General features: G+C 38.4%; 1 protein-coding gene across 22 annotated transcripts in view; it reads right to left on the reverse strand.

The window, feature by feature from the left end:
* Positions 1–244: 244 nt before the first annotated feature.
* ADGRG6 (adhesion G protein-coupled receptor G6) overlaps positions 245–25296 on the reverse strand; it is a 139025-nt gene continuing 113973 nt past the window's right edge. For 12 of the 22 annotated variants that reach the window (XM_021087261.2, XM_021087239.2, XM_021087265.2 and 9 more), the window contains 6 exons: positions 23929–24025; positions 21078–21361; positions 9541–9642; positions 8591–8743; positions 5609–5654; positions 245–3217 (listed from right to left, as the gene is read on the reverse strand). In XM_021087261.2, coding sequence (XP_020942920.2) covers positions 5641–5654; positions 8591–8743; positions 9541–9642; positions 21078–21361; positions 23929–24025 — 650 coding nt within the window. In that variant the 3' untranslated portion in view covers positions 245–3217; positions 5609–5640. The remainder of the gene's footprint in view (positions 3218–5608; positions 5655–8590; positions 8744–9540; positions 9643–21077; positions 21362–23928; positions 24026–25296) is intronic. The other 10 variants (XM_021087216.2, XM_021087180.2, XM_021087227.2 and 7 more) reach the window with 1 other exon arrangement.

Here is a 25296-nt window from a genome sequence, read left to right on the forward strand (position 1 = left end):
ATTACTTCTAATTTGCCTCAGAGCTTGGCTTTGCATCAGTCATCTTAAGAAAATCTAAGAACTTCAAAATGTATTAATCCCCAGTGAACTGGATCGTTGTAAAATATTCATTCTTGCCATGTTTTGGAGAAGTAGCCCCATGTCACTAGCTTAATTGGTGGAAGGTTATTTTCCAGCTGTCAAATAATCCTTTCCTATTTAAGGGTCAGAAATAAAAACATTCACTCATAAAGGAATTGAATAATTTGGATCACAAACAAAATAAGTATTTATTTGAAAAACATTTTCCATTTAAGTATAATGGCAAACCAGCTATAGTAGCTTCTTACTACTAATTCTAATTTGCACTCACAGTCACTTTTTATTCATCAAATTCAGAGATACTACTACAGAAAACTATTTCACAAAGTATTTAGAAAAAAATATATACAGTCTCTCCAATAGAAAGCTAAAGATAATAAAGCCAGGCAATAGAAAGCTAAAATATAAAACAAGCTCACATTTATAAACACAAATAAATAAATATGTACAAAAGAGTCTATGCCAACATTGAACAAATTAAAGCTTTACAATGCAAGTCGTGGCGACAACAATGGAAAATATCTCAGGATCCCAGTTGGACTCTAACATAATGCATTTAAAAAAAGGAGAAGGAAAAAAAATTTAAACACCAAAAAATACCCCCAGAGAATCTGAATTGATATTACTCTCAAAGTTAGGTTAAAATTAATTTTGGCTCCATAGCTAAATTCCTGTAATTCTCTTCTGAGAAGGGTAAATGAAGGTGAGAGCTACAGGCTTAGAACTGAGGGTAGAATTTGGCTCAGTCTTTTCAATCCACTTGTAAATGTTTCTATTTAGCTGTTTTTTCTTTTTTTCTTTTTTTCCTCCTTACCTGATTACTGGAAATTTCTAATGTGGAGCTGACATTGTCATCAAATGTGAAGAAAAAAATGTTTTCTCAGATCTGAATGAATACGAGTAGAAACCAAAGCTATTTTAAAAGCTCTCTTTTAATTACTTTTAGCTAAATAAGCACTTTGGGTAGAAATCTCACAGTAGAAAGCTAATTAAATTCTATCATCTCTAAGGCTTGGGGAAAGTATATGAAGAGTCAGTGACTATTTAAGGTTAAATTTCATCTAGATGTAACCTCTGCAAACTAAGCAGCCCGTTAATACATATCCCTCCAGCAAAGGATGTCGCTCTACCGGAGTGAATCTTCATGACTCATGTGAAACAACATGGCCTCATAGTAACGAGGTTAAAATCTGGTCAGTCTTTCTGGTCCCCACTCTTTCCTCTCTCTACACCCCTCTCTGGTGAAGGCCAAGCTGGGTAATGGTTCTGTCCCCCAGGACAGCATCTCAGTATGCTACAAACCGGAATGGTATAAAAACCCATTACCATGTTATCATCCATTTAGGTCTGGTAAAAATCTTCATGATTGAAGGTCAGCAAAAGCTGAGAAGCCCCTTGGTTGGTGCAGAGGCTGAAAGCTCTCCCATGTCTCAGACTGAGAGCTACCTGCTTTCTGTGCAGAGGGCAAAGTCCCCAGGTGCTCAGTCCTGGCTTCTGCCTTTAAGCAGTTTGGTTCTGCCAGAATGTCTCATCTTCTCATCACTTAGGCTGCTACCTCCCAGACCCTGAAACGTCTCAGATAACCCGGAGCCAAGGCAAAGGTACAGCATGTGCTGAGACTGATTTCTAAGAAACTGGATACGACTCCATCATTTAAGAACTGTTAGAATGTGGCCTCCTACACACTCTTGCTAGCAAGCATATTCCTCAGGATAGGTTGAAAGTTAGGTTAAGCTGTTAATATTATGCACGGCTTGTATGCAGAAACCTAATCCATAAATAACATACTATTTATCTTGCCAGACCTCCTCTGGCTCTTATAATCAGAGGACTTATGTACAAATAGTTTTCAGACTGGCAATTGTAGACCCACAACTTTTATAAATTATTTTGATTATGGTAAGTCACCCATATGTCTGAACTTATATTCTTTGGAATGAAACTCTTGAAAGAGAAAGAGGTTTTTCATTTGTGCAAATGGAGATGTCTTAAAGCCTCTGGAGCAAAGACGAGACCAGAGAGTCTCAATGGTTGTCTTTCCTAAAAGAGACAGACTATTGTATACAAAACACCTAGTGGAAGTCTGCACTCCTGAGAGCCCGCAGCTCAATATATGGTAGAAGAGCAAAGGCAGGGGTGTAAGAGGTTCATTCTGCAACTACTGGGAGGTTCACTTTAATGAACCATCAACACTAACCTTGATTCAAATATATAAGGTTAAATTATAATTAATGATGATGCTTAAGCCTTGTGTCTTGAAAAGGATAAGTGAAATAACATGGTCTCATATTAATGAGGTCAAAATCTGGTCATTCTTTCATTCTCAGGCACATTATGGTCTTCAAGGTTAAACCTTTCATATAATAAGAAAAAATTCCTTTCCAAACTTTGAGTCTGACATAAAATATTCTTTTGTATCTGTGGTTGTAATTTCACTTCAAAAGAGGAAAATCCTACTACATTCCTAGAAACTAGCCTTGCAATGGGGCTTGCGAGGCCCAGAATAGTTGTAAGTATTAGTATGATTTTGTTGGGAAAAAGATGACGCAGCAAACGGCCATATCCAAACCTAGCTATCAGGTGGGGTGTGAAGGAGCTCTAACTAGGGCCTGTCCCTAGCGCTGCTTGTCCCTTGTCCTCTAATTTTAATATTCCACCTCCTAGTCTAAGTTCTGATTGGTCAATTCAATTATACATTTAAAAAACCATGTCCCCTCTAGCTACTGAGTCATGCTGCTCTCGGAACTAAAGTTCTAATGATGTTGGAAACTCTCCCATGAAACACACTGAAAAGACATAGATTTTGAATTTCACAAAAGCCTTCTTAACAAAACACATTCTTCATATATATGTCGTTACCTAGGTAATTCCAACTTTACATCTGCTAGTCAGTGTTCTCTCTGCTTGCACATCTTCACGTTCCTGCAGACTGATTCCCCTTTCATATATTAAAGATATTAAAACTTTGTGCTGTGGCTGAAGGTGTCTGACATGATAATATTTTTATAGAAATTATCTGAATGAGCACTGCAATAACCCTTGACCTTATCAATGACCTGATGGACAGGGATGATTGATGTCTGTTCTCCATCAGCATAGGTCAGTTTTGATGAGGACTTGTCCATAGAAGCACTGTCTGCAAGAAATAATACAGGAAATTAGGCTGCTGGATGAAATGGTGACATACCTATGGGCCACCACACTGGACGCTTGATTTTGCACATTAAAGAAGATCACAAAGGAAATGAAGCTCTGGTTCTTTCTCAGTTTAGGTAATAGCACTGAAATTTCACATTTTTCACCTTCCAAGTGCACCCCTGCATATGAATGAATGTTAATGTGCCTTCTAGGAATTTGTGTTGGGATTTGTTTTAAGAAATGTTCTTGTAAGTGGTTTTTTTTTTTCAAAAAGCAAGTGAACAGAATAATCAGAAAATTGTTTTTGCAAAAATATATGTAGCAAATGGGTCAAACAAAGCAGTGACAGATCATATAACAAATGAATTAAAAGGTGCTGGAGTATTTGTGGAAGAAATGATATGATGTCTAAAACATGTTTTCAAATTAACACTGGGAAGGGAAAATGGGTCAGTGGCTATGAGTTGATAGGTACAGAGGGATTCATTATATTATCCTCTCTACTTTTACACTTGTCTGACACTCTTCATAATAAAAGATTTAATGAAATATAATTTAAAGGATTTTGGAAAATAAAAATGATCAAAAATGCAAAAGGCTATTTTGCACACATTTTTCTCATGGTTTTTAGCTTGTGAAATGATTGCAATGTAGAAAAAAGCCATCTTTTGTTATTTACTTTTAAATTATAAAAATCAAAATTATCTTTATCAGAAATATTTTAAGTTATATTTTCATTAACTATGTTATAGTCTCAGAATGATATCATTGCTGGCAGCAATAATATACGAGCCATTAATAGTAATAAAGGACTGCTAAATACATTTCTGTTCTGAATTTCTCAATATCATATATTTAAATAGTATTTTCTTGAACCCCAAACTTTCAAAAGAAAGTTCTCAGCAAGTGCCCTGAAACTTAGTTAAGCACTATTAGCTACAAATACAAATGGCTGTCTTCATGTACTCTGAATGTCTTGTAAGTATCTGCCCTCCTTCCTCTCCCAACACATTTTGGAGAAAAATTCTACCTAAAAGCTATCTACAGAGATTTCACATAGGTGAAGCAGCAAATATGACCTTCTACAAAGTACTCAGTTCCCTACAGTTGTATCTTCTCTATTCACTGTGGAAGCGGCAAAAACTCTTCACAAAAAACTGCTTCAAAGAATCATGGCTCCAGAATTGGAATGTTCATTCTAGGTGTTTTATGTTTTGAGTAGGTTGGAACCCGTATGTGACATAACATTAAAAATCCATCAATAATTGCTAAAGGCCATTATCACTGTATCTGTTGTCTTTGGAAATGACTCAAATTGTTCAAATGGGGTCTTGTGTTGGAGCAGACAGTAAATATAACAAAAGCTAAAAGAGAAAATGATGTGTCCATCCCACTAAAGGAAGCAGGAAAGAATTGATGATTTATGGGAAGAGTGGGCAGACTGAAGCATGGTAGAATGACTGTCCCAGGATTGGTGAGAAAAAGGCTCAGGGAGACTCTGTTTAAGGTCCCCACCCCATTCAGCTCTCAGCAAGCTGACGGATTCTGAGCTTTCTTTCAGTTCATGGAGTCACTAGCCACTGGTTTTCTGTTGGGAATTTTCCCATTGACTTAAATGTCAACAATGAACAATTTGTATTTGATGATTTTTAGAAAACCACACATTCCCGAAGAAATTTCAAGGATACACCCATTCTGCTTTGACAACTTCCAAGGGCATGAATTTTTAGAGATTTTTGACCAGCTCCATTTCAAATACTTGACCCAATTTTGTGGTCTTCACAGTCTAATAAGTACAATACTGAGCAAGGTCTGTATTTCAATATATATGCTATTCCAGTCCTCTGGACAGCTCTTATATTGTAGACGATATAGATTCTGATTATGGCTGTAAGTTTGAAAACCAGGGGCTAGGGAAATGAACTAATATTTGACTTAGGCTGATCAAGCAGATAAAAGTCCTCAAAAAGCAGGCTTGGAATCCACAAATTTTCTTTTATGACTTCTATGAATGTACCATGACATATCCAGTAATTCATAAGAGCAGTGAAAAAAATAAAGAATTTCATTTTCTTTTATAACAAACCTCTCCAGTACGGCTTTTTTTGTCGTTATTTTACCTGAAATGTGACCCACTAACTCCAGAGCATGGTACATATCCTAGAAGGAGCAGCTTGCAGACACCCCCATGCAAAGAAGAGCCAATACAGCACATGACCATTTGAAATTTCAGAAATTCCAGCTCGATGCAGGAATGTCCTTGTGCTAGCTGAGAAGTTTCATAAAGAACAAGCAATTTTGCTGGTGCAGCAAGAATCTTAATCCATGCAAATATTCTCTTATCACCTTGCAGAAAATTCATGCATTCAAAAAAGCAATAAAAGTTTACCTGAATGATCCACTTTTGTTGAAGGAATGCTCTTAGAAGACATTATCTACACCATAAACATATGAATTTCTAGATCAATTCCAAGAAATAAACCATCTAGATACCCATGATGATATGACTTTTTGCATACCCGCAAGTACATCAGCAGTCCCACTGAGAACTGGCTAGGTCGCAGAAGGTCATTTATATGTCAGTTGACTGGAAACTAGAATTTATTATATCATGGAAGTGATGTCATATACCCTTATACTAACCGACAAGAACCCATTTAACCTCAATGGTTTTACAACAGAAATCAATCAACAAATTAAAAAATATATACAAGATGATGAAAAACTTGAAACAGTCAAGTTTTTCTTTGGTCCCTCCATTTCTGCAATTCCTTTTTTCTTCTAGTCAGTTTTCCCCATGCTTGTTACTTCCAAATATTTTAATACTTCTAAAATGCCCTCTGTTCCAAATTGTCTACCTTGTTATCTTCTCTCCCCTTTTAACAGTGGTTCTTCAGGTAGCAATTCTCAGCTGTGTTCAGAGGAAAACAATTCAATTGGTCTAATTCCTATTCATTCATAACTGACTTACAACCCATTAAGTATTTGCATTTTAGAAAGAGAGGCAAATGAGTACCTAGTTTTAAGACTGATTAAATAAAGTAAAAGCTGATTCATTGTAAGTACAGTTGAGCCTGGAATAATGGTGTGGGGCTGACCCTCCTGCACAGTAAAAAATCCAAGTAAAATTTACAGTATATGCATCTGAGGATCCTCTTATCCATAGTTCTGGGTCCATGGATTCAACCAACTGTGGAGCATGTTGTACTGATGTATTTACTACTGAAAAAAATCTGCATGTACGTGGACCCAGGCAGTTCGAATCTATGTTGTTCAGGGGTCAATGGTGAAAGATATTTTGTGCCAGGGAACTACCAATTAGGTAGAATAATTCATCTCAGACTACATACTTGTTATCAATTTTCTTACACAGGTATTTCAAGCAGGGGTGCACAGATCTCTGAACTTTCAGCAAAACTGTTTGTGTACAGGACTTAAAGGCTGTACCTTATTCTGGAGAGTCCAGAGCTTGTATTCAATTCCCATAAATGTCCCTGACTCCCAGAAACTTAAAAACTGCTGACCTAAGCTCTTCCAATTTTACAGATCTTTAATTCTGTGATTTAAAAACTCTCTAAAAAGGAGTTCCCATTGCGGCTCAGCAGCAACGAACCTGACTAGTGTCCATGAGGATGTGGGTTCAATTCCTGGCCTTGCTCAGTGGGTTAAGGATCCGGCATTGCCATGAGCTGCAGTGTAGGCTGCAGACATGGCTTGGATCCCATTGGTTGTGGTGTAGGCTGGCAGCTGTGGCTCAGAATTCCACCCCTAGCCTAGGAACTTCCATATGCCATGGGTGCAGCCCTTAAAAAATAAATAAATAAATAAATAAATAAATAAATAAATAAATAAATAAAAACTCTCAAAACATTCAAACTTTTTCCCACAGTGCTATCATGAATTCCAGGCAGTGGCCACTCTAGTGGTACAAGCAGGAACACATGGAAGGATACACATGAAGAGTCACTTGAAATTCAAGCATTTTCAATGGAACATTCATAGACATATCATCCAAATCATTCCCTACTTGCACAAATCCAAATATGAACCTTTTTGGTGTCATTCACCTCTGCTTATGTTTATGGCTAAACAAATCCAAAATTTATGTCCATTATCGTTTTAGAAGCATCTTTAATTAAGAAAGTGCTGAATGCTAAGTGTTGACAGACATTTGCCTGATGTTTAATTAGTATTTAAAAGTAGCAATTCTGCTACTTTAGATTGGGATTATTAAAAGATTACACCTTTCCACCCCACCTGCTGGCTATCAAGGACCTCAGAATAATCTTTACAAGCGCACACGTCGTTTTATTGCACTTCACTTTGCTTCCCTTTGCAGATATTGCAGTTTTTATAAATTGAAGGTTTGTGGCAACCCTGTGTTGTCAGATGATGGTTAGCATTTTTTAAGCAATAAAGTATTTTTTAAATCAAGCTATGCACATTTTTGGACATTACTGCATTACACACTTCATAAACTACAGTATCAGCTTGTAAACATAACTTTTATATGCACTGGAAAACCAAAACAATTATTTGACTCTCTTTATTACAATATTCACTTTTACTGTGTTCTGAATCCAAACTCACAATATCTCTGAGGTCTCCTGTATTTGCACATTGTTTTTAAGATTATCCATACACATTCTTAGTGTCAAAAAGTGTGTCATTGTAAGTATCCTAAAGATGCAGAAGATGAACGAAGACACAATGTTTCTCACCATCCTGTATCACTTTCTAAATATGATGCTCTCTATTCCTTCATATTTAATCAGAGATTTAAAGAACAATTTCCAATAGCACTTCCAACAGTTAAGGATTAAAGTTTTTTCTTTTTTTTAAATCAAGGTATAATTGAAATATATCTTCATAATAGTTTTAGGTGTACAGCATTATGATTTAATATTTGCATATATTTCAAAGGACTGAAGTCTTAACTGTAACACCTGGATGGTGTTTCTTCCCATACCCATACCAACTTGCTAAGTAATAATTACGCTACGCTGAAGTAATCTACGCCTCAATTTCTACATTAAAAAAAAAACAACATACCTTTTTAAAAGAAGATACCATACTCTCTTTTTTCTTAGGAAAATTAAGTTTTAAAGCAAATGAAGTTACCAAAATGTTCAGAGGTAATGATACTATGGCAATACAGATTCGATTTGGGTTGTAAAATTTTTTAAAAGAGACAAAATATCCACAAGGGTGCTGGATGAGGTCTTCAAACAGATTTTGATTTTCATAAAACGAAAAATAAGCGCCCTAAAAGGCACTGTGACCTATTCATCTCCATGATACCCAACTCTCACAATGAAAGCATGATAGGAACTGACCATAGAAGATCTTCACCATGGCCAGCATGACTCACCTGTGTGGCTATTCCTTTTGAAGTAGGTGGTGGAGCTAGATTTAGATTTCGATGTAAGGTAGGTTGAGTTAGAACCAATGGAGCTGGAGGACAATGATTTTCCTATATTATCAGAACTTTTCTTGATGATGTTGGTAGCTGTCTTACTCCAGTCTGAAAGAGATGACATCTCTCCATGAGTCTGCTTTCCGGGGAATGTACCCTGCCCTGAAGAATCATCACCAGATCATGCAAGTAGCTTATCCATAGCATTAGGTGCCAACATGCTGGCAGCGGCTCACAGAGGCGACTGATGTGTCAACAACGGTTAGTTGAAGATGCAAAAGTTTCCTACTTTGACCCTGAGTTTAAAATTCTACCTTAATATCTTAAGGGTAAGAAATAACCAATGGTGGTTTTTTAAAAGTACATTCTTTTTTATATTCTTTTCCATCATGGTCTATCCCAGGAGATTGGATAGAGTTCCCTGTGCTGTTCAGGAGGACCTCATTTATCCATTCTGAATGTAATTTATACATTCTGAATGTAATTCACTACCATTAACCTCTTCTACTAACCCCAAACTCCCAGTCCATCCCACTCCCTCCCAGCTCCTGGCCATTTGTTTTTATATTGAGAAAAATCTCTTTGCCTAATAATGTAATTGAGGACTCCAAAAATGTGGAAAGGTACATATGGTCCAGTGGGTATCTGAGTTGTTAAATTAGACATAAAACCTCGGGCAACTCACTTAACCTGTCTGGGATTCATGCTTCTCCTTTGCAAAGGAGGAATCCTCAGATCTCTTGCAGTCCTAATAGTCTAAGACTCCAACTAAGGATTTTTACATAGTGCACCTTCACAACTTGCTACTCTTGGGACCAGGTTGCCCTGGCCAGGGAAGACCCAGTGACAAATGTTTCTGGCTACTCTTGGATGTAAAAAAACCAATTACCAACATGCCCCTTTACCTGAGTTCTCTGCTAACCGAAATCTACCACAGCAAAGATGCCGCCTCCACTGCTTCTGAACATTCTCCTTCATAGCACAGTGGAAGATAAATATAAATAAGCCTGGGAGGAGAGAGAAAATATAAACACTGAAGCCAAGGGACATATTTTAAGGATAAATCTTACAAAACACATGGATTCATTTTAACATTTTTTATATCCCAGTCACTAAGAAACAAAGATCCTAAGGAATCTTGAAGTATGTAGATGTTTTTTGATCCTTTAGAACAGAAGACAGTGGCTCAGATAAAAATAGAACAATTACATGGATCTAATTTGGTCTTTGTTCTGTTCACTATTCATTATGACTTAACCTAAAGACTAAGCTGATATAAGTAATATTCAATTTAAGAGGCACTTAATATTTCTTCTATATTCATTCTAAAATTATGTGAAAACATTTCATGAAATTGAGAAAAAGAGAAACTGAAAACATCCATGAGCTCATCATATATTTCAACTAATATATTTATTTGAAATATATATATTTGAATATATTCAAATGTATTTATTTGAAGCTATTTTATGTGAGTATTTTATTGTAAGTTTAGGCCATATAAAAGCAGTATTTTTACAAGTCAAATAAGCAAATTCATGTTGTTCCACCTGATCTGCCTTAATTTCTCAATGTTTTAATGCAGAAATATTTCTGTATTGTGGAGTAGCCTCCATATTTATAGTCACTCCCTGTGCTGATCCAAAACTGGCTATCACTTGTGCTTTGGAAGTCAACCCCTTTTAACTTTTCAAGGAATTTGCCTCTGCATTTTTATTCTCTCTTTTCTGCCTCAATTTCTCTCCTATTTCTCTACTTGGTTATTCCCATTAACTTACAAGCTTATTCTAATAACTCTCTTTTAAATAGTCACGTGAAAATATTCTCCTTTAACCCCCAATCTTCTTCCAGCTTCAACTTCTTCATTTCCTTTCTCAATAAAATTTCTTGACATGTTTAACTTTCACTGCATCCACTTTTTCTCATTTCAACATGGGTTGAGAAAAGGCTACTATCCACACTGATGAGTCCACAGATGCTCTTAGAAAGGTCACAGAGATTCGCCAAATGCTAATTCAGTTTCATTCTCCTTTTACCAGATCTCTCAACAGTATCCACCACAATGGACCATTCCTTCATTTTTGAGGTACATTCTTGATACCATTTGCCTCTAGGTTTCTTCTTAATTTGCTTTCTGGTCTCTGTAGCAGATCCCTTGGCTTTACTTTTAAAGGCTGACGGTCCACAACTTAGTTCTGGATTTCTATCTTTTCTATCTATGGCTACACTCTCCCAGCAAGTACTCATCATGCTTTACAAGTTCCACACACTAATTTTCACATATGCCCTGATTCCCTTTCTCCCCAACACCCCCAAGATTCCAACCCATGCTGCTTGCTGGACATCTTCACTTAGCTGTATCTCTATTTTGCAGGGTCTCAAACCCCTGAGGTTTTAAACAGCAGTCCTCTTCATCGTTACCCCTCAAACTAACACATCAAACTTATCCCTGCCCAGTAATGTGAAGGTTCTTTACTCAAATCTTTTCATAACAGGTTCCTACCTGTCACTTAAGTGTTAGATCAACTGTTAACCCTTCCAAGAGTCCATCATAAACTGTTAGTTTTATTTTATTTTTTATGTGTTAGTGTCCACTCACACCTTTGACCACTCAAAACACCTCAGCAACAGGACCCACAGGTAGATCCACCTTCCCGGGAAGGACAGAACAGACACTGGGTTTGAACCTCATCTTCACACTCTCACTAAACGTGACTGCCTTTCAAAGCCTTCCTGCATCTGTCTTCCAAGTCCCTCACCAGTTTGCTAATACAGAAAATTCCTTTAACCAGCCAACATGCTTGGTAACACGGGAGTCTGAATAACCAAGGAGTATACAAAATGTGAATTGGCTTACAGATCCTTTCCAGTCTTTAAGAGGTGGTGGCAGGTTCAGAGCAAAGAGGGCAGAGGGCATGGAAGCTTGAGGCAAGGTCAACACAGGTTACAAAGGAGGCTGTGGCTAGAGATGAGGGAGCCCTCTGCCTTGGGTTGACTCTATTTTCGTGACATGGGGCAGAATTTGGAGAATTTGTTCTTGGAGGTATTTTTGTCCTACGGCAAAAATATAGCTACCCGTGTGTTCTTTAACAACTGTTAAACAAAATCACGTATCAGAGCTGGAAAAGACTATAAATTCCAATTAAGGACTTTCATTCCCAGGCATTAATCCAGGCATTCCTCATTATAGGGCCTCACACTGTGCAAATGGCTTTCTTTCCGTTGAGGGCAGAAGGTGAAATTTGCTAGACACGGTTTCTCCTAACACCCAGGAGTTTTTATAAATGTCATAAATACTGGAGGAAAAAACTTCAGAGCATATGTCTGATGTTTGGAGGACTCTGGAAGAGAACCAGTTCTTGGATTTGCTTCTGTGGCCTTTGCTGGGATGCTAAGATATGAATTATTTTGAGGATCTGATGCTGACCACAGTCACACTGGAGGAGGTCAAAGCTAAGAAAAACTGACTAAATAAAACATTTTTTTAGATTGTGCATAATTACATAGCATAGATGATACTGCCTACTTTTAAGCAACCTACAAATATACAGGCATCCAATAAGTTTGAGACACCAGTCTATAAATTAGATTCAAAATATATCTCCTCTAAAACTAAGTGGTAGACATCATGTACATATTCCATATACCACTAGGAATTGTGATGCTACAGGACAAAGTTAGATAATAGGAATAAATATATTTTATAATGCCAAGGTATTATGCAGATTCTTTCGCTGTAATAGGATTCTCATAATAGGTTATTTTACTATTTGTAGTAACTAGTCCTTTTCACATGCATTTAAAGCAGTCTGGCAATAAATATTACACTGAGATTATTTTAAGACAAAACACCCCTTTTAGAGTTGAGCCATGGGAATTGTGGTAGGTAGCCACATCTGGAAGAACGCACACACGAAGTATGGAAAAAAATTCTAAACACGTCAGGAAGGAGGAGTAGAAAATGCAGCAGTACAGCCAAGGGCACTTGGAGGCCAAAATGAGAAAACAGAGGGCTAGTCCCTTTTAGTTTTGAGGGTTTTTTTTCCCCCATCCATTTACAGATCTTGGTGCCAGAAGCAGAACTTAAAATTACAAAACTGTAGAGTTTTATGCTGGCATCCAAGTGCATCTTTCTGATTTCTCATCCCCCATCACTGAGCTCTTTCTATCAAATATTTTCCCTTTGAGAATCTTTATATCAACCCATGCGGCTCAAAGAGGCTCTTCATACCACCTGGAAAAATATGCTCTTCTGGTTTTCTGGAAAGGACTTTAAGCTGTGACTGGGGACCAGGATAATTGGCTTTGACTCCTCTTTGTGAGTTACAGTTTTATTTAACTGACCAGGGAGGAGGGAATATTGTCCACAAAAGTTGGATGCTAAAATGACTGAAAAGACAGAATTCAAGTCTCTGCTTCATCTTGACAGGCTAGTTCTGGTTTCAAGATGGCCCTTGTGTAGCCTGAAAACTTACCACTCTGATGAATCCAAGCCAAAGTGCCTTAGCAATAGCTTCTTCAGCCTGATTAACTGCCTTGATTCTTTACTTTACTCAAATGAACAGATTCCATATTAGAACGGGGGGGGGGGGAGGGTCAAACCTTCTCTAAATGGACAGTTTCCTAACCAGCCCTCCACCTACTCATCCCACCTTCACCCTTGCCTTCCTTTTGCTTCCACCTTTCACTAACCAGAGGTATCTGCTCCCTTTTAAAACTAATTTCGACCAATATGTGAATTCAAGATGTTGGAAATCTTGGGAAATCTTGCCATTTTCTCATTTAAAATACATGGCCTTTAAAACTGTGATGGAGGAAGGGTGTTACAAGTATGTGGGGCCTGGTAGGAAAGAAAATGTAACAAGCCTTCATGGAGAAGCAGACCATAGGCCAAGGCTGGTGCAGATCACATGGCAAAGGGACACCCAAGAGAGTGCTCTAAGCCTCTAAATGTGGAGTGAGAAACATTCTGAGAAGTCTCATCCAAAACAGGTTTGGGTTTTGAAATCTAATCCTCTCTATCTCAGAACACATTCAGGTAGCATGTTTGGGGAGGAAAAAAAAAAAGCTTCCTTTTAACGTATTGACTTTCTATCCACTGAAGATTTTATGGGCTTCTGTTTAATCTTGGTCTTTACAAGAGCTATTTATTTTACTTAGGAAAACAAAGATATCCTTAGCCTCAATATTTTGGCTAGGACTTTGGCTCCCACATAGAATTCATTCTCGTTGGTTGATTTTGGCAGAGATATGTGGTTTCTGGGGCAGATGTAAAATAAGTAGCCAAAGGGATGCTCTCAGATCTTTAGCCTGATTATCAAAAGTTTGAAAAAAAAAATTGCACAGAATACTTTCCCTTGGACATGAAAGTGAATGTTATACAATAGAGAAGCACAAATTGCCATTCTTTTACTGGTCTAAAAACTCACTTTCAAATAGTCTGGTGAAGGAAAGAAAAACAAAACAAATGCCTAATGAGTTCTTTACCAATTCGGGGCCACAGACACTTTCATCAGGCTTGTGATCAATACATTGCAACTGATGACTTAAGTTGATTTTTCTTACCCTGGATAATAAAGATCCAGAAACACAGTGAAGGGGAAGACTGGAGACACAGATAACTTCAGGAATGTGGGATGGAATCAATCAACAATTAATCAAACCAGGTGTTTGGGCAAGAAAAGGATACATGCTCTAGACAGCTCATCTTTGACCAAAATGATTTGGGTAATTTCTGAACTTCCCAGAAAGCCTGAGTCCAAATCTTCCAACAGCTCATCTGTTCTGTTGTCACAAAGTCATAGCCAGCTGGCAGCTGGGCTGGGGATCTCTAGGGTTTATGGCTCTTTGGGAACCTCTTGAATCCTCCTTTCATACTACAAGGTGCCCTTTAGAAAATTATTTCTCTGTGGCACAAAATGCTCTGCCAAAAGATGAGTAATTTATTTCCTTGCAGTGTGTAATGTCTCAGCCAACATGATGTCGTTTCAGATGTTACGGGTTTAAAGGTGGTTCATCTCTTTACCTTGGCGTTGATTCGCCGTGTGTGTTGTCCATGTGATTATGGGCCAGCTTAACTGTCAGGAGGCCCCTAACTCATAATTTTATTTAATTTTCTTAGTTTACCAATAAGGTTAAAATAATAATCATAAATGCATTCCTATAAATGATCCTTGCTAAGAAAGTAAATTTCCATTTATTCATTAATCATATGTATACTAACAGTTTTTTTTTTTTTTTTTTTTTTTTGCTTTTTAGAGCTGCTAGGGGTTGAATCAGAGCTAGAGCTGCTCTATGCCACAGCCACAGAAAGGCAGGAGGAAGAAAGGCGTCTTCAACCGACACCATAGCTCTCAGCAACGCCAGATCCCCAACCCACTGAGCAACGACAGGGATCGAATCCGTATTCTCTTGGATACTAGCCGGATTTGTTTCTACTGCACCACAATGGGAGCTCCACTAACAGTCTTTTAAAAATGGACATCAAGAGTCACTTCCTAGAACTTTGAAATAAAAAAGCTGAAAGGACAGTAAATTGTTTAATTCTTTTCTCATGCTCTGTCACTTAATGATGTGCTTTTCGGTTTTCATGGACCCTATGTTATAAATATTACACTGTCGGATTCAAACTGATCTTGGGAAAGTCAGTGACTTTCATCTATAAATTGGAAAGGATACCTCTTTCTTGGATACTACTTTTCAGATTTGCCACCAGAATCATATTAGATCACAGATGTCATGTGAAAGTGCTTTGTACACCACAATGCACTATGCAAATAAAAGTTACTTCTGTTGCTCTGGGTATCTTAATGCTACACTATCTTAATGTTACAAAACTAATTAACGGAAAACTGATCTGAGTAGACTGATAATCCCCTTCCGTGTGGCCTACAGCAGCTTCTGTTTGCAGAACCATATGTTGCACCATATTATGCTGTCATATATATACGTACAGACCAGATGACGGGCTGCTTAGGCCCAAGACTATTCATCATTAATGTTTCATATGCATGAAAAAGGAAAAGTTGAAGATTAAGTTCTTGGTATGGAATGAGATCCTGAAGAACCTGTCAGGAGAATTAAATATCCTTATATATTGGAGAAGGTTAATTTAACTGACAGTGTCAAGTACTTTTATATAGTAATGAAAAAAATATACAGTCTAAGACACTGTTCGTCATTTATATAACAGGCAGCAGTGTACAGGCTGCCTCTCAGAGGAATAAATCAATCCTGTAAGTACATGGGTATCACCAAGGGCTACAGAGGCCCAAGAGGACTCTGGCCAAGATCGTCTCAGCAACCAAAGAACTGCCTTTTACTTCTTTAGAAGGAATTATATTATTTTTCTTGACGTACAAAAGAATATTTTCAGTAATGTAAATTATGACGTATTTTTGTCAAATACCTGTTCTTTTTTGAATAGTAATTTCTACAACATATAATTTTCTCAAATTGTAATCTTTAGACGAAATTAAAATTCCTCATACAATGATTTGCCAGTTTTATCCTAGGAAAGCAGCAGAAAAGCAAAAGGAGCTAGACATAATTGCACTGTGTTAAGAGAAGGTGTATTTATCTTTTCATCTTAGAATAAAAAGTTCAATGAAATGATTAATATATAACTTAATCAAATGAAGTAGGTAAGAAAAAAGAACAAAGCAATATACTGTGGAAAATTAGAAAATAATAAATTTGGTTTTAGCCTGGATTCAAGTGACTTCATTTGTTTATTCAAGTAGGTAATTTTTTTTTTTTTTTTTTTTTTTTTTTTGTCTTTTTGCCTTTTCCAGGGCCGCTCCCGTGGCATATGGAGGTTCCCAGGCTAGGGGTCGAATCGAAGCTGTAGCCACCGGCCTACGCCAGAGCCACAGCAACGCGGGATCCGAGCCACGTCTGCAACCTACACCACAGCTCACTGGCAATGCCGGATCGTTAACCCACTGAGCAAGGTCAGGAATCGAACCCGCAACCTCATGGTTCCTAGTCGGAGTTGTTAACCACTGAGCCATGACGGGAACTCCGGTAAAATTTTAGTTAGAGCCATACAGAGGATAATTTTATTATATCCATTTAATATGAATTTTGCAATTAAATTGGACAGTTATAAGTGTATATAAAAATATATATTGGGAGTTCCCGTTGTGGCGCAGCAGAAACGAATCCAACTAGGAAGTATGAGGTTGTGGGTTCGATCCCTGGCCTCGCTTAGTGGGTTAAGGATCTGGCCTTGCTGTGAGCTATGATGTAGGTTGCAGACATGGCTCAGATCTGGTGTGGCTGTGGCGTAGGCTGGCAGCTGTAGCTCCGATTTGACCCTTAGTCTGGGAACCTCCATATGCCATGGATGCAGCCCTAAAAAGCAAAAAAAAAAAGGCAGGTTCGATCCCCTGCCTGGCAGTGCATTAAAGGATCCAGCATTGCCACAGCTATGGTGTAGGCCACCATCTGTGGCTTAGATCTGATCCCTGGCTAGGGAACTCCATATGCTGAGGGGTGGCCAAAAAAGAAATATATATATATATATATATATAAAATAAACAAAAATAAAACATCTAAAATAAAAATACTTATATACAATTTTAATATATAATCTACACACATATATGTGATTACTGACATAAACATATATGTATATATGTTTGTACACACACACACATTTTTACATATATTTTTAGATATACTATCCTGAAAGATAAAATGGATTTTTAACATCATTGAATCAAATTTTTAAAGACATACACAAAAGTGAAATCTGCTAGCAGAAGCCACTCCTCTGATATACATGACCTGACATCACTGTAGATCCAGTTCAAACACTCTGTCCCCACATGCCCTGATTTTTTAACACTATAGGGTGACTTGTGAACTTTATGATTTTTAGATACTCAACTATAAGGTATAGCTGAAAAAATTGAAATGCATTTTGGCACAGTTTTAGGTTTCAGAATATTGTATTACATCCTAAAATTTTGGCTACTGCTAAGTCTTATAATGACAGGTTTCAATGAACTATAACATTGCATTAACACAAAGTCTTCTTCCCCTTATCACTGGAGAAAAATAAGATTTTAATGACCAAACCAATGATGAGTGTCTTACAGTAGCATATGTCCTAAATTTCTCTCAGTTCTGCTCCCCATTGCCCACCATAGTCTAAAACACCATTTGATCTTGTTTCACCCAGACCATTGCAATAGCCTCTCATCTACAGACACTACTGGGCTGCTCTAACCCATTCTCCACATTACGTCTGGCTTCATCTTACAAAATGTACATCTGATCCTATCAGTCCACGGGCCTAAAACCTTTCAAAGACTGCCCTTAGAAAGATCAAAATAAGTGACTTCTGGTCTAGTCCTATCTCCCTTCTATACCACACCCATTGCTCTGTTACTGTCCTGCTCTTTCTTGGTTCTCAGTTTATATGATCTTCCTTTTAATTCCTTGAGTATATGCTATAACAACCCATTATGGAAAATTTTTGGCACATAAAGTACCCTCTACCTGAACTAGTTTTTCTCCTATTCCTACTCTGCCTTTCATCTAGTTAATTCCTGTTGATTCTTCAGATTTCAGGAGTGCGTGTCGTGGCTCAGTGGTTAATGAATCCGACTAGGAACCATGTGGTTGCGGGTTCAATCCCTGGCCTTGCTCAGTGGGTTAAGGATCTGGTATTGCCATGAGCTGTGGTGTAGGTTGCAGACATGGCTCGGATACTGTGTTGCTGTGGCTCTGGCATAGGCTGGCAGCTACAGCTCCAATTAGACCCCTAGCCTGGGAACCTCCATATGCCTCGGGTTCCGCCCTAGAAAATACAAAAAAAAAAAATACAGATTTCAACTTAGACATGTCTTCTGTCATGTGCTCTCAACACCACCATGTACATTTATATGGAGATGTATTTGATTAATATCAGTCTCTCTCCTAATAGAATATGAGCTCCACAAGGCAAAGGAACCAAGTCAAGTTTTTCTGCTGGAATAAAGAATATCAGAAGGAGGACAACACAGCATAGTTTGCCTGAGTTCATCATGCATTCACCAAATTGGTTCTTTAAATGTCTAATTTCTACACACTTCTTTAAATAAAGCATATACTTTTAACTATAGCCAAACTTCTCATGGAAGTTTCTGAAAATGATGCAAATAAAAACCATTAAATGACTTTCCATAGTGTCCTAAGAAGTTTTCATATAAGCCTGGCCAGTAAGGAATTGGTGGTAGACTCGTGTGCTCTGTATCATTGCCTTTTAATTTAAATTTCCTTTTTAGGAGGTGTTTTTAATATTTAATTCAGAAAATCTGTTCTGAATTTCTATCATTTAAAATCAGCCTTAAAAGTCAATGATTTATGAAGAACACTAACTTGATGATGTTTTACAACATTTTTCCCTCCTGAGGAGACCTATGCTGGGGAAAACTAAAACATCCCAACTCTCATTAATGGAAACAGAGCTGAACAGACAACTGTAACTGTTGAAGGTTACTGAAACTGCCAGGAAATTCTAAAAGCAAAAACAAGGTTGGGCTGGCAGATTAATGTGCCTTTCATGTACAATCCTGAAATATAAAACCATGGAATTTTCTGATGTTAATGGACACTTTTGTCAATATTTGTCTAGGCATTTTTATGGTGCATATTATAGAAGAGATTAAATAGAGGAAAAATCACTTTGCAAAGCTGGATCCCAGTGAAGCTGTATTCATATGCTACCTATTCAGTTTCCAACTTCTGGAGGTACACTTGAGGGTTATTATTTTATTTGCTAAAGATAATCAACCCACATAATTCCTCTGTTATGGAAGAATAAATCTGAATAAAATTTGTTCATCTAATTAATGCATATTTATGCCAGCAGACTCTCAGATTAAATTTAGGCCATCACCAAGGCTGCTCCCTTTCTTCATCCAACAATCATTATTTATTAACATATAATGTTGAGCATCTACTAAGTGACAGATTTTTCTGATAGGGCTCATGAGCTAGTGGAAAACCTAAGGGGATAAGCAAAGCAGATATGTATGATACAAAGCTGTAAATGCTCCCCTGCAGGTAAATGTGGACTTTTCTTTTGTCTTTTTTTTTGTTGTTGTTGTTGTTGTTGTTGTTATTGTTGTTGTTGTTGTTGTTGCTATTTCTTGGGCCGCTCCCGCAGCATATGGAGGTTCCCAGGCTAGGGGTCCAATCGGAGCTGTAGCCACCGGCCTACGCCAGAGCCACAGCAACGCAGGATCCGAGCCACGTCTGCAACCTACACCACAGCTCACGGCAACGCCAGATCGTTAACCCACTGAGCAAGGGCAGGGACCGAACCCGCAACCTCATGGTTCCTAGTCGGATTCGTTAACCACTGCACCACGACGGGAACTCCAGATGTGGACTTTTCTTATGACACACCTGTTGGGAGCACCTACCTAGGCATCTCACCTGGTGAGAAATGATTTCCACTATATTTTCAAACCCAGCTCAGATTTGTTTAGCTTTAGTCAGCTCTTCCTTCCCCGAACACCTCCAAGTGGGTGACCAGTAGCAACAGGTAACCCAGTAGCACTGTCCTGCTCAAAAAGATTCCAAACGTTGTCACCTCATTCCTGTTGGAGACAGGCCTCATGGTGCTTCCAACATTAGGGAGTTTTATCAACACAGAGTATATCCAATGTCTTATACAATGCTACTGAATTTTCAAAAAATATTTTACATTCACTTAAGCTTAAACGTTAAATTCATCCTAGGTTACATTAGGGTGTATATTACGGACTCAGAAGCATGACAGTAAGTCTCTTGAGAAAAGTCTTGTATTTCTGAACAGAGCAAGCCATTTGTTACACTGTTGAACTAACTGCCATAACTCATGAAAATATAAGCTTTTCTGATTCTATTGCTATTTATTTTGAAATCCAAGGGGCCAAGGAATTAGAGTTAATTGCCCTGCCCTGCACAGAGTCTAAAGATTTTTCTGGCCATGAAAAACATACCCATATGGTTCCACGAAGAGCTCCAACAATCAGAAAAACAATGAAGAAAAGCAAAAGTTATCTGTGCCTCCTTTTACTCTTCCTGTTGGGCACCTCCCTGCCCATATTCAGTCATGCATATATATATATGCATGCAACATATATATATAGAGATAGCTCATATATATGCCATATACACACACACACACACACACACACACACACACACACACACACACTACAATTGAGCACCTACTATCTTTCAAGCACTGTTCTAGGTGCTTGAGATATATCACTGAGAACAAATAAATAAACTGACATTTCACCTCTTTTTTCCATTTAAGACCTTCTTCACAAGTATCCACCCTGTACTTGGAACTGTGCTCAGTGCTTGGAAGAGTGATGTAGAAACTTAGCATGGTGTCTGTCCAACCAGGAAGCTATTTGCAAATATGGTAAAATGGTCTGGGTACCATTTATCCTACCTTGTAATGAGTTGAAGATGCAGAAGAGGTATGTGAAAGGGACAGTCAACGGTCCCCAGGCAAAGAAAGCAAATCCCCACGTCATGCCCAGTAGGAACGTCAGACTGACCACACTTCGCAGGTTCCTTAAAACCTCCTCACGCAGCGTCCGGCTGCTTCTCTTGCCGTTCCTCCCGCAGATCTGCACCATCACCACAATGAACATGGCGACATTCAGGAAAAACATGACTCCAAAATACCCCGCACAGGACACATAGAATACGACTGGATCCTGAATCCAACAGCTTAAAGGAAAAGCGATAATAAAGTTATCATTGTGCCCTGTTTACCTAGACTTCTCCTGGCTCACTTTGGGCTTTTGTAGATTTCACAGCTAAGCCTTTCTCAGATGCCTTTAGAAAGTCATTTCATTTTCTTGGGCCTCAGTTTCTTCCTCAATCTTTACATAATTTATTTTTCTTTGTTTTGGATAGTCATCATCTTAAGACCTAGTTATTTGGTCAACAATTAAGAAAACAAGGTGGCTTCTTGAACTCTGGCTTGGCATGAAGACACCCTTGACTGGCTCACCCAAAATCATGTCTCACCCCCTTTCTCTTATGAGCCTGCGCTCCAAGAATGGGAAATTTTCTCAATCTCTTTTGTATTTAAGAGATTGGACATTGTTCTGCAAAGTGATAGGGAAGCAGAGTCTGCCAAGGGATTTTTGAGAGAGCTGTTCTTGATGGATTAAACTGAGTCAAGCAATTCTTGACAGACTCAGCTCAACCCTTCTTCCTTCTTTCTGCTTCACACACTAACACAAGCTCTGCAGCTGCAATAATCATCTTATATCGAGGAAGGAAAGGCCAAGACTGCTGCAAAGTTGCTGGCCCTGACATTTTCGCCACAGAATTAATGCCAGTTGTTGCCTTCTTTCAAGTTTCTTGCCATGTGAGAAGAGTAAATTCCTACTTATTTAAAACACACATTGGAGGTCCCACCATGGCGCAGTGGTTCAGGCCACAGCTGTGGCTCGGATTCAGTCCCAGGCCCGGGAACGTCCATGTGCTGCAGGTGTGACCATAAAAACAAAAAAACAAAAACAAAACAAAACAAAACAAAAAAAAACAGGCAATTGTGAATTCTATTACTGAAGACAAAATAACTCTTATTAATATAATTGGTATATTTGAGGCTAGACCCTGTTGTAGAACTCTGATATTCCTATGCTGACATTTCTTATACACAAAAAGGTTACATCACTCAGAACATCCTTATGAGATAAGGAAGGATACACTTTATATTCAGAATGATACAGATGAGAAAACAGATGAAAGTAATTTTAAAGGGCACTAAGGATAAAATTAAAACACTTCAATTTGCAGATTCCCCATTACCTATGTAATACTTTGGTTCTCAGGTACCAAAAAAAAAAAAAAAAAAAAAAAAAAAAAAATTAGACGAATTATTTGAGACAACTAAATTAATCTTAAAATTATAATGTAAATGGTCATCATTTTAGGTTGTGTCTTTCATGGTGGTACATGACCCCACAAAGGCAAAAGCTATCTTGAGCATCTTTGAAACTTATAACCGAACACGATTCCTGGTATTACAGTAAATGTTCAATTTATGAGAGTTGCTGATGGCATAACAGTTTACTAAATGGTACTTTAAAGAACTGCAAGAGTTGACTTACAACCTTTTAAAATTTCCTTATTTAGAGTTTATGCAGTGACTTCCACGTTTAATATGTCTTATTATAAAGATCTCCAAAATGATACTGCTTGTCCCTGAAGCTGATCTTTCTTTCCATATGGAAGGTCCCCTAGAATCTGAAAATCTTGACCTGGATCCTTTATTCTCTGCTAGTTCTTGTGGGGTTATTATGAGTGCTACCTTGGAAATATAAAAGGGAGGGCCATAGAGAACGGAACATGACCAGATACTGACTGGACGTAAGTGTTATCTATCCATGAAATGTACACAGAAATGTGACATCATAGTCAGGAGTAAGCTCTTTCTCATTCAGTAATTCACTCAGTCAACAAATATTTATTGAGTACCTACTATATGCTAGATAAAATATGAGAGAACTACCACGATGGACTGGTTTAAAAATCTTGGCCTTGGAGTTCCCATCGTGGTGCAGTGGTTAACGAATCCGACTAGGACCCGTGAGGTTGTGGGTTCGATCCCTGCCCTTGCTCAGTGGGTCAAGGATCCGGCGTTGCCGTGGGCTATGGTATAGGTCGTAGACGAGGCTCAGATCCTGCGTTGCTGTGTCTCTGGCGTAGGCCAGCGGCTACAGCTCCAATTCGACCCCTAGCCTGGGAACCTCCATATGCCGCGGGAGTGGCTCTGGAAAAGGCAAAAGGACAAAAAAAAAAAAAAAAAATCTTGGCTCAATAATCTCACAGTATGAAGGGAATTTTCCAAATTATTCAAGAACTCACTAACTTCTCCATTTCCTCCATTTCCACATAACACTCATACTGGGCACTGAATCATTCACCATCTGATACAGCTATTTAACTCGTTTGAAGATGTGTGTGGTTTAATGGGGTGGGAGTGTTGCAGAATCTCCTCAAATAGGATGAATGGGTCTAGAAGACAGTACCTTAGACTTCTTCTGAACTCCCCCAGCTGAGAGAGTGCAATGTTAACATGGAAAAGCAGCTCAAACAGTTCAGAGCAGTCAAATGAATTCATCTGTGGTACAGCAGAGATCTTTGCAAAGACAGGCAAATACACTTCAACCTTCCAAAATAACAAGCCTACTATTGGCATGGCAACTTACACCAAACCTCAAGGAACAAAGGATATACACTCATCACAATTAAATTCCCAGAAAGCTTTTATTACTTACAATTCATCACCTTGTTCTTTTCCATAACTCTCTTTTCCATAGACTTCATTTTGGTTTCTGCTCGCTAGAACAATGGACACAACTAAGGCAGGCAGACCTGTTACAACAAAACCAGGACAAAAACAACCTTTCTGAAGTATCTGAGGCTGTTTTATAAGATCAATAATGGCAAGGGGGGAAAAAAAAGAAAGAAAACACTCCATATCATAGAATCAAATTTCTTAAAACTGGTGACTTGGTTAAAAACAATAAAACCCCCTTTTTTGGTGTGAAATCTCCAACTCTAACTGGAAACGATCCAAACCTACTCTTAAATGGCAGATATTTAAACATTCTGTTCGCTTACTGGTACCCACTAAAATACTGAACCTGATTTACACTGAATGCAGCACCAGAAAATGGGGTTTCATTATGACACCTGTTAGACTGCCAGAGTTCAGGGAGGAAGGTACTGCGGCTTTATTTTGCCCCTTCTGCAGAAAGACAAGTCTTTAGAAAAAGTGGGGGGTGGGTGGTGGAGAACAGTGGGGGCGGAAAGTCTTTATAGTCCTCCCTGGAGAGAATCAATAGAATATTTCCATGCATATTTCAGTGAGGCAATGCTACACCACCTGAATTCTGAAAGGTGCTTTCACTGCCTCCTAGGGTGCTGCTGAACACTTTGGAAACGTCTCGTTTCTACACTGCCACCTGAAAAAGAGATTTGTGAGAAAGCTCTAAATGCCTAGCCTGATACGAAACCCAGATGAAGCAGAAGCCCAATTAGAAGATCTCAAAGATCCCTGGCCTCGCTCAGTGGGTTAAGGATCCGGCATTGCCACGAGATGTGGTGTATGTAGGTTGCAGACGCAGCCTGGATACCACATTGCTGTGGCTCTGGCGTAGGCCGGTAGCTATAGCACCGATTAGATCCCTAGCCTGGGAACCTCCACATGCCATGGGTGTGGCCCTATAAAACAAAAAAAGACCAAAATAAAAGATCTCAAGGAGGCTAATACAGCTATCTGTGTTTGGTTGAGGAATCATGTTAAGAAGTTCAAAGCAAGAATTCGGTCAGTATTCTGGTTGCACACACAAAAATAACTTTCTTGCTCATGTTTTCAAGACATGGGCATGTGTCTAGGGGTGAGTAGAGTTAGAAGTATGAGCTGGCCTTTATATTTTGAAATATAATGGAAATGCACCACTGTCCGCCAGCTGCTTCTTCAGACTTGGGTGGGCTGGCTCTGGACACAGGAAATAAGTTTGTGGTGACTCAGGAGTTAGGGTTTTTTTTTTTTTTTTTTTCCTTTACTCCTGACCTTAGTGAGGACTGGTGAATAGTTTTTAAAAACACCATTCTGAGGAAGCCCCTTTCTTAGGCTGTGT

Source organism: Sus scrofa, chromosome 1, assembly GCF_054392235.1.
Source record: "Sus scrofa isolate SSC_HxYL_T2T_F1_AM1 chromosome 1, Sscrofa_HxYL_maternal_Yorkshire_Landrace_v2.0, whole genome shotgun sequence".
Taxonomy (NCBI): Eukaryota; Metazoa; Chordata; class Mammalia; order Artiodactyla; family Suidae; genus Sus; species Sus scrofa.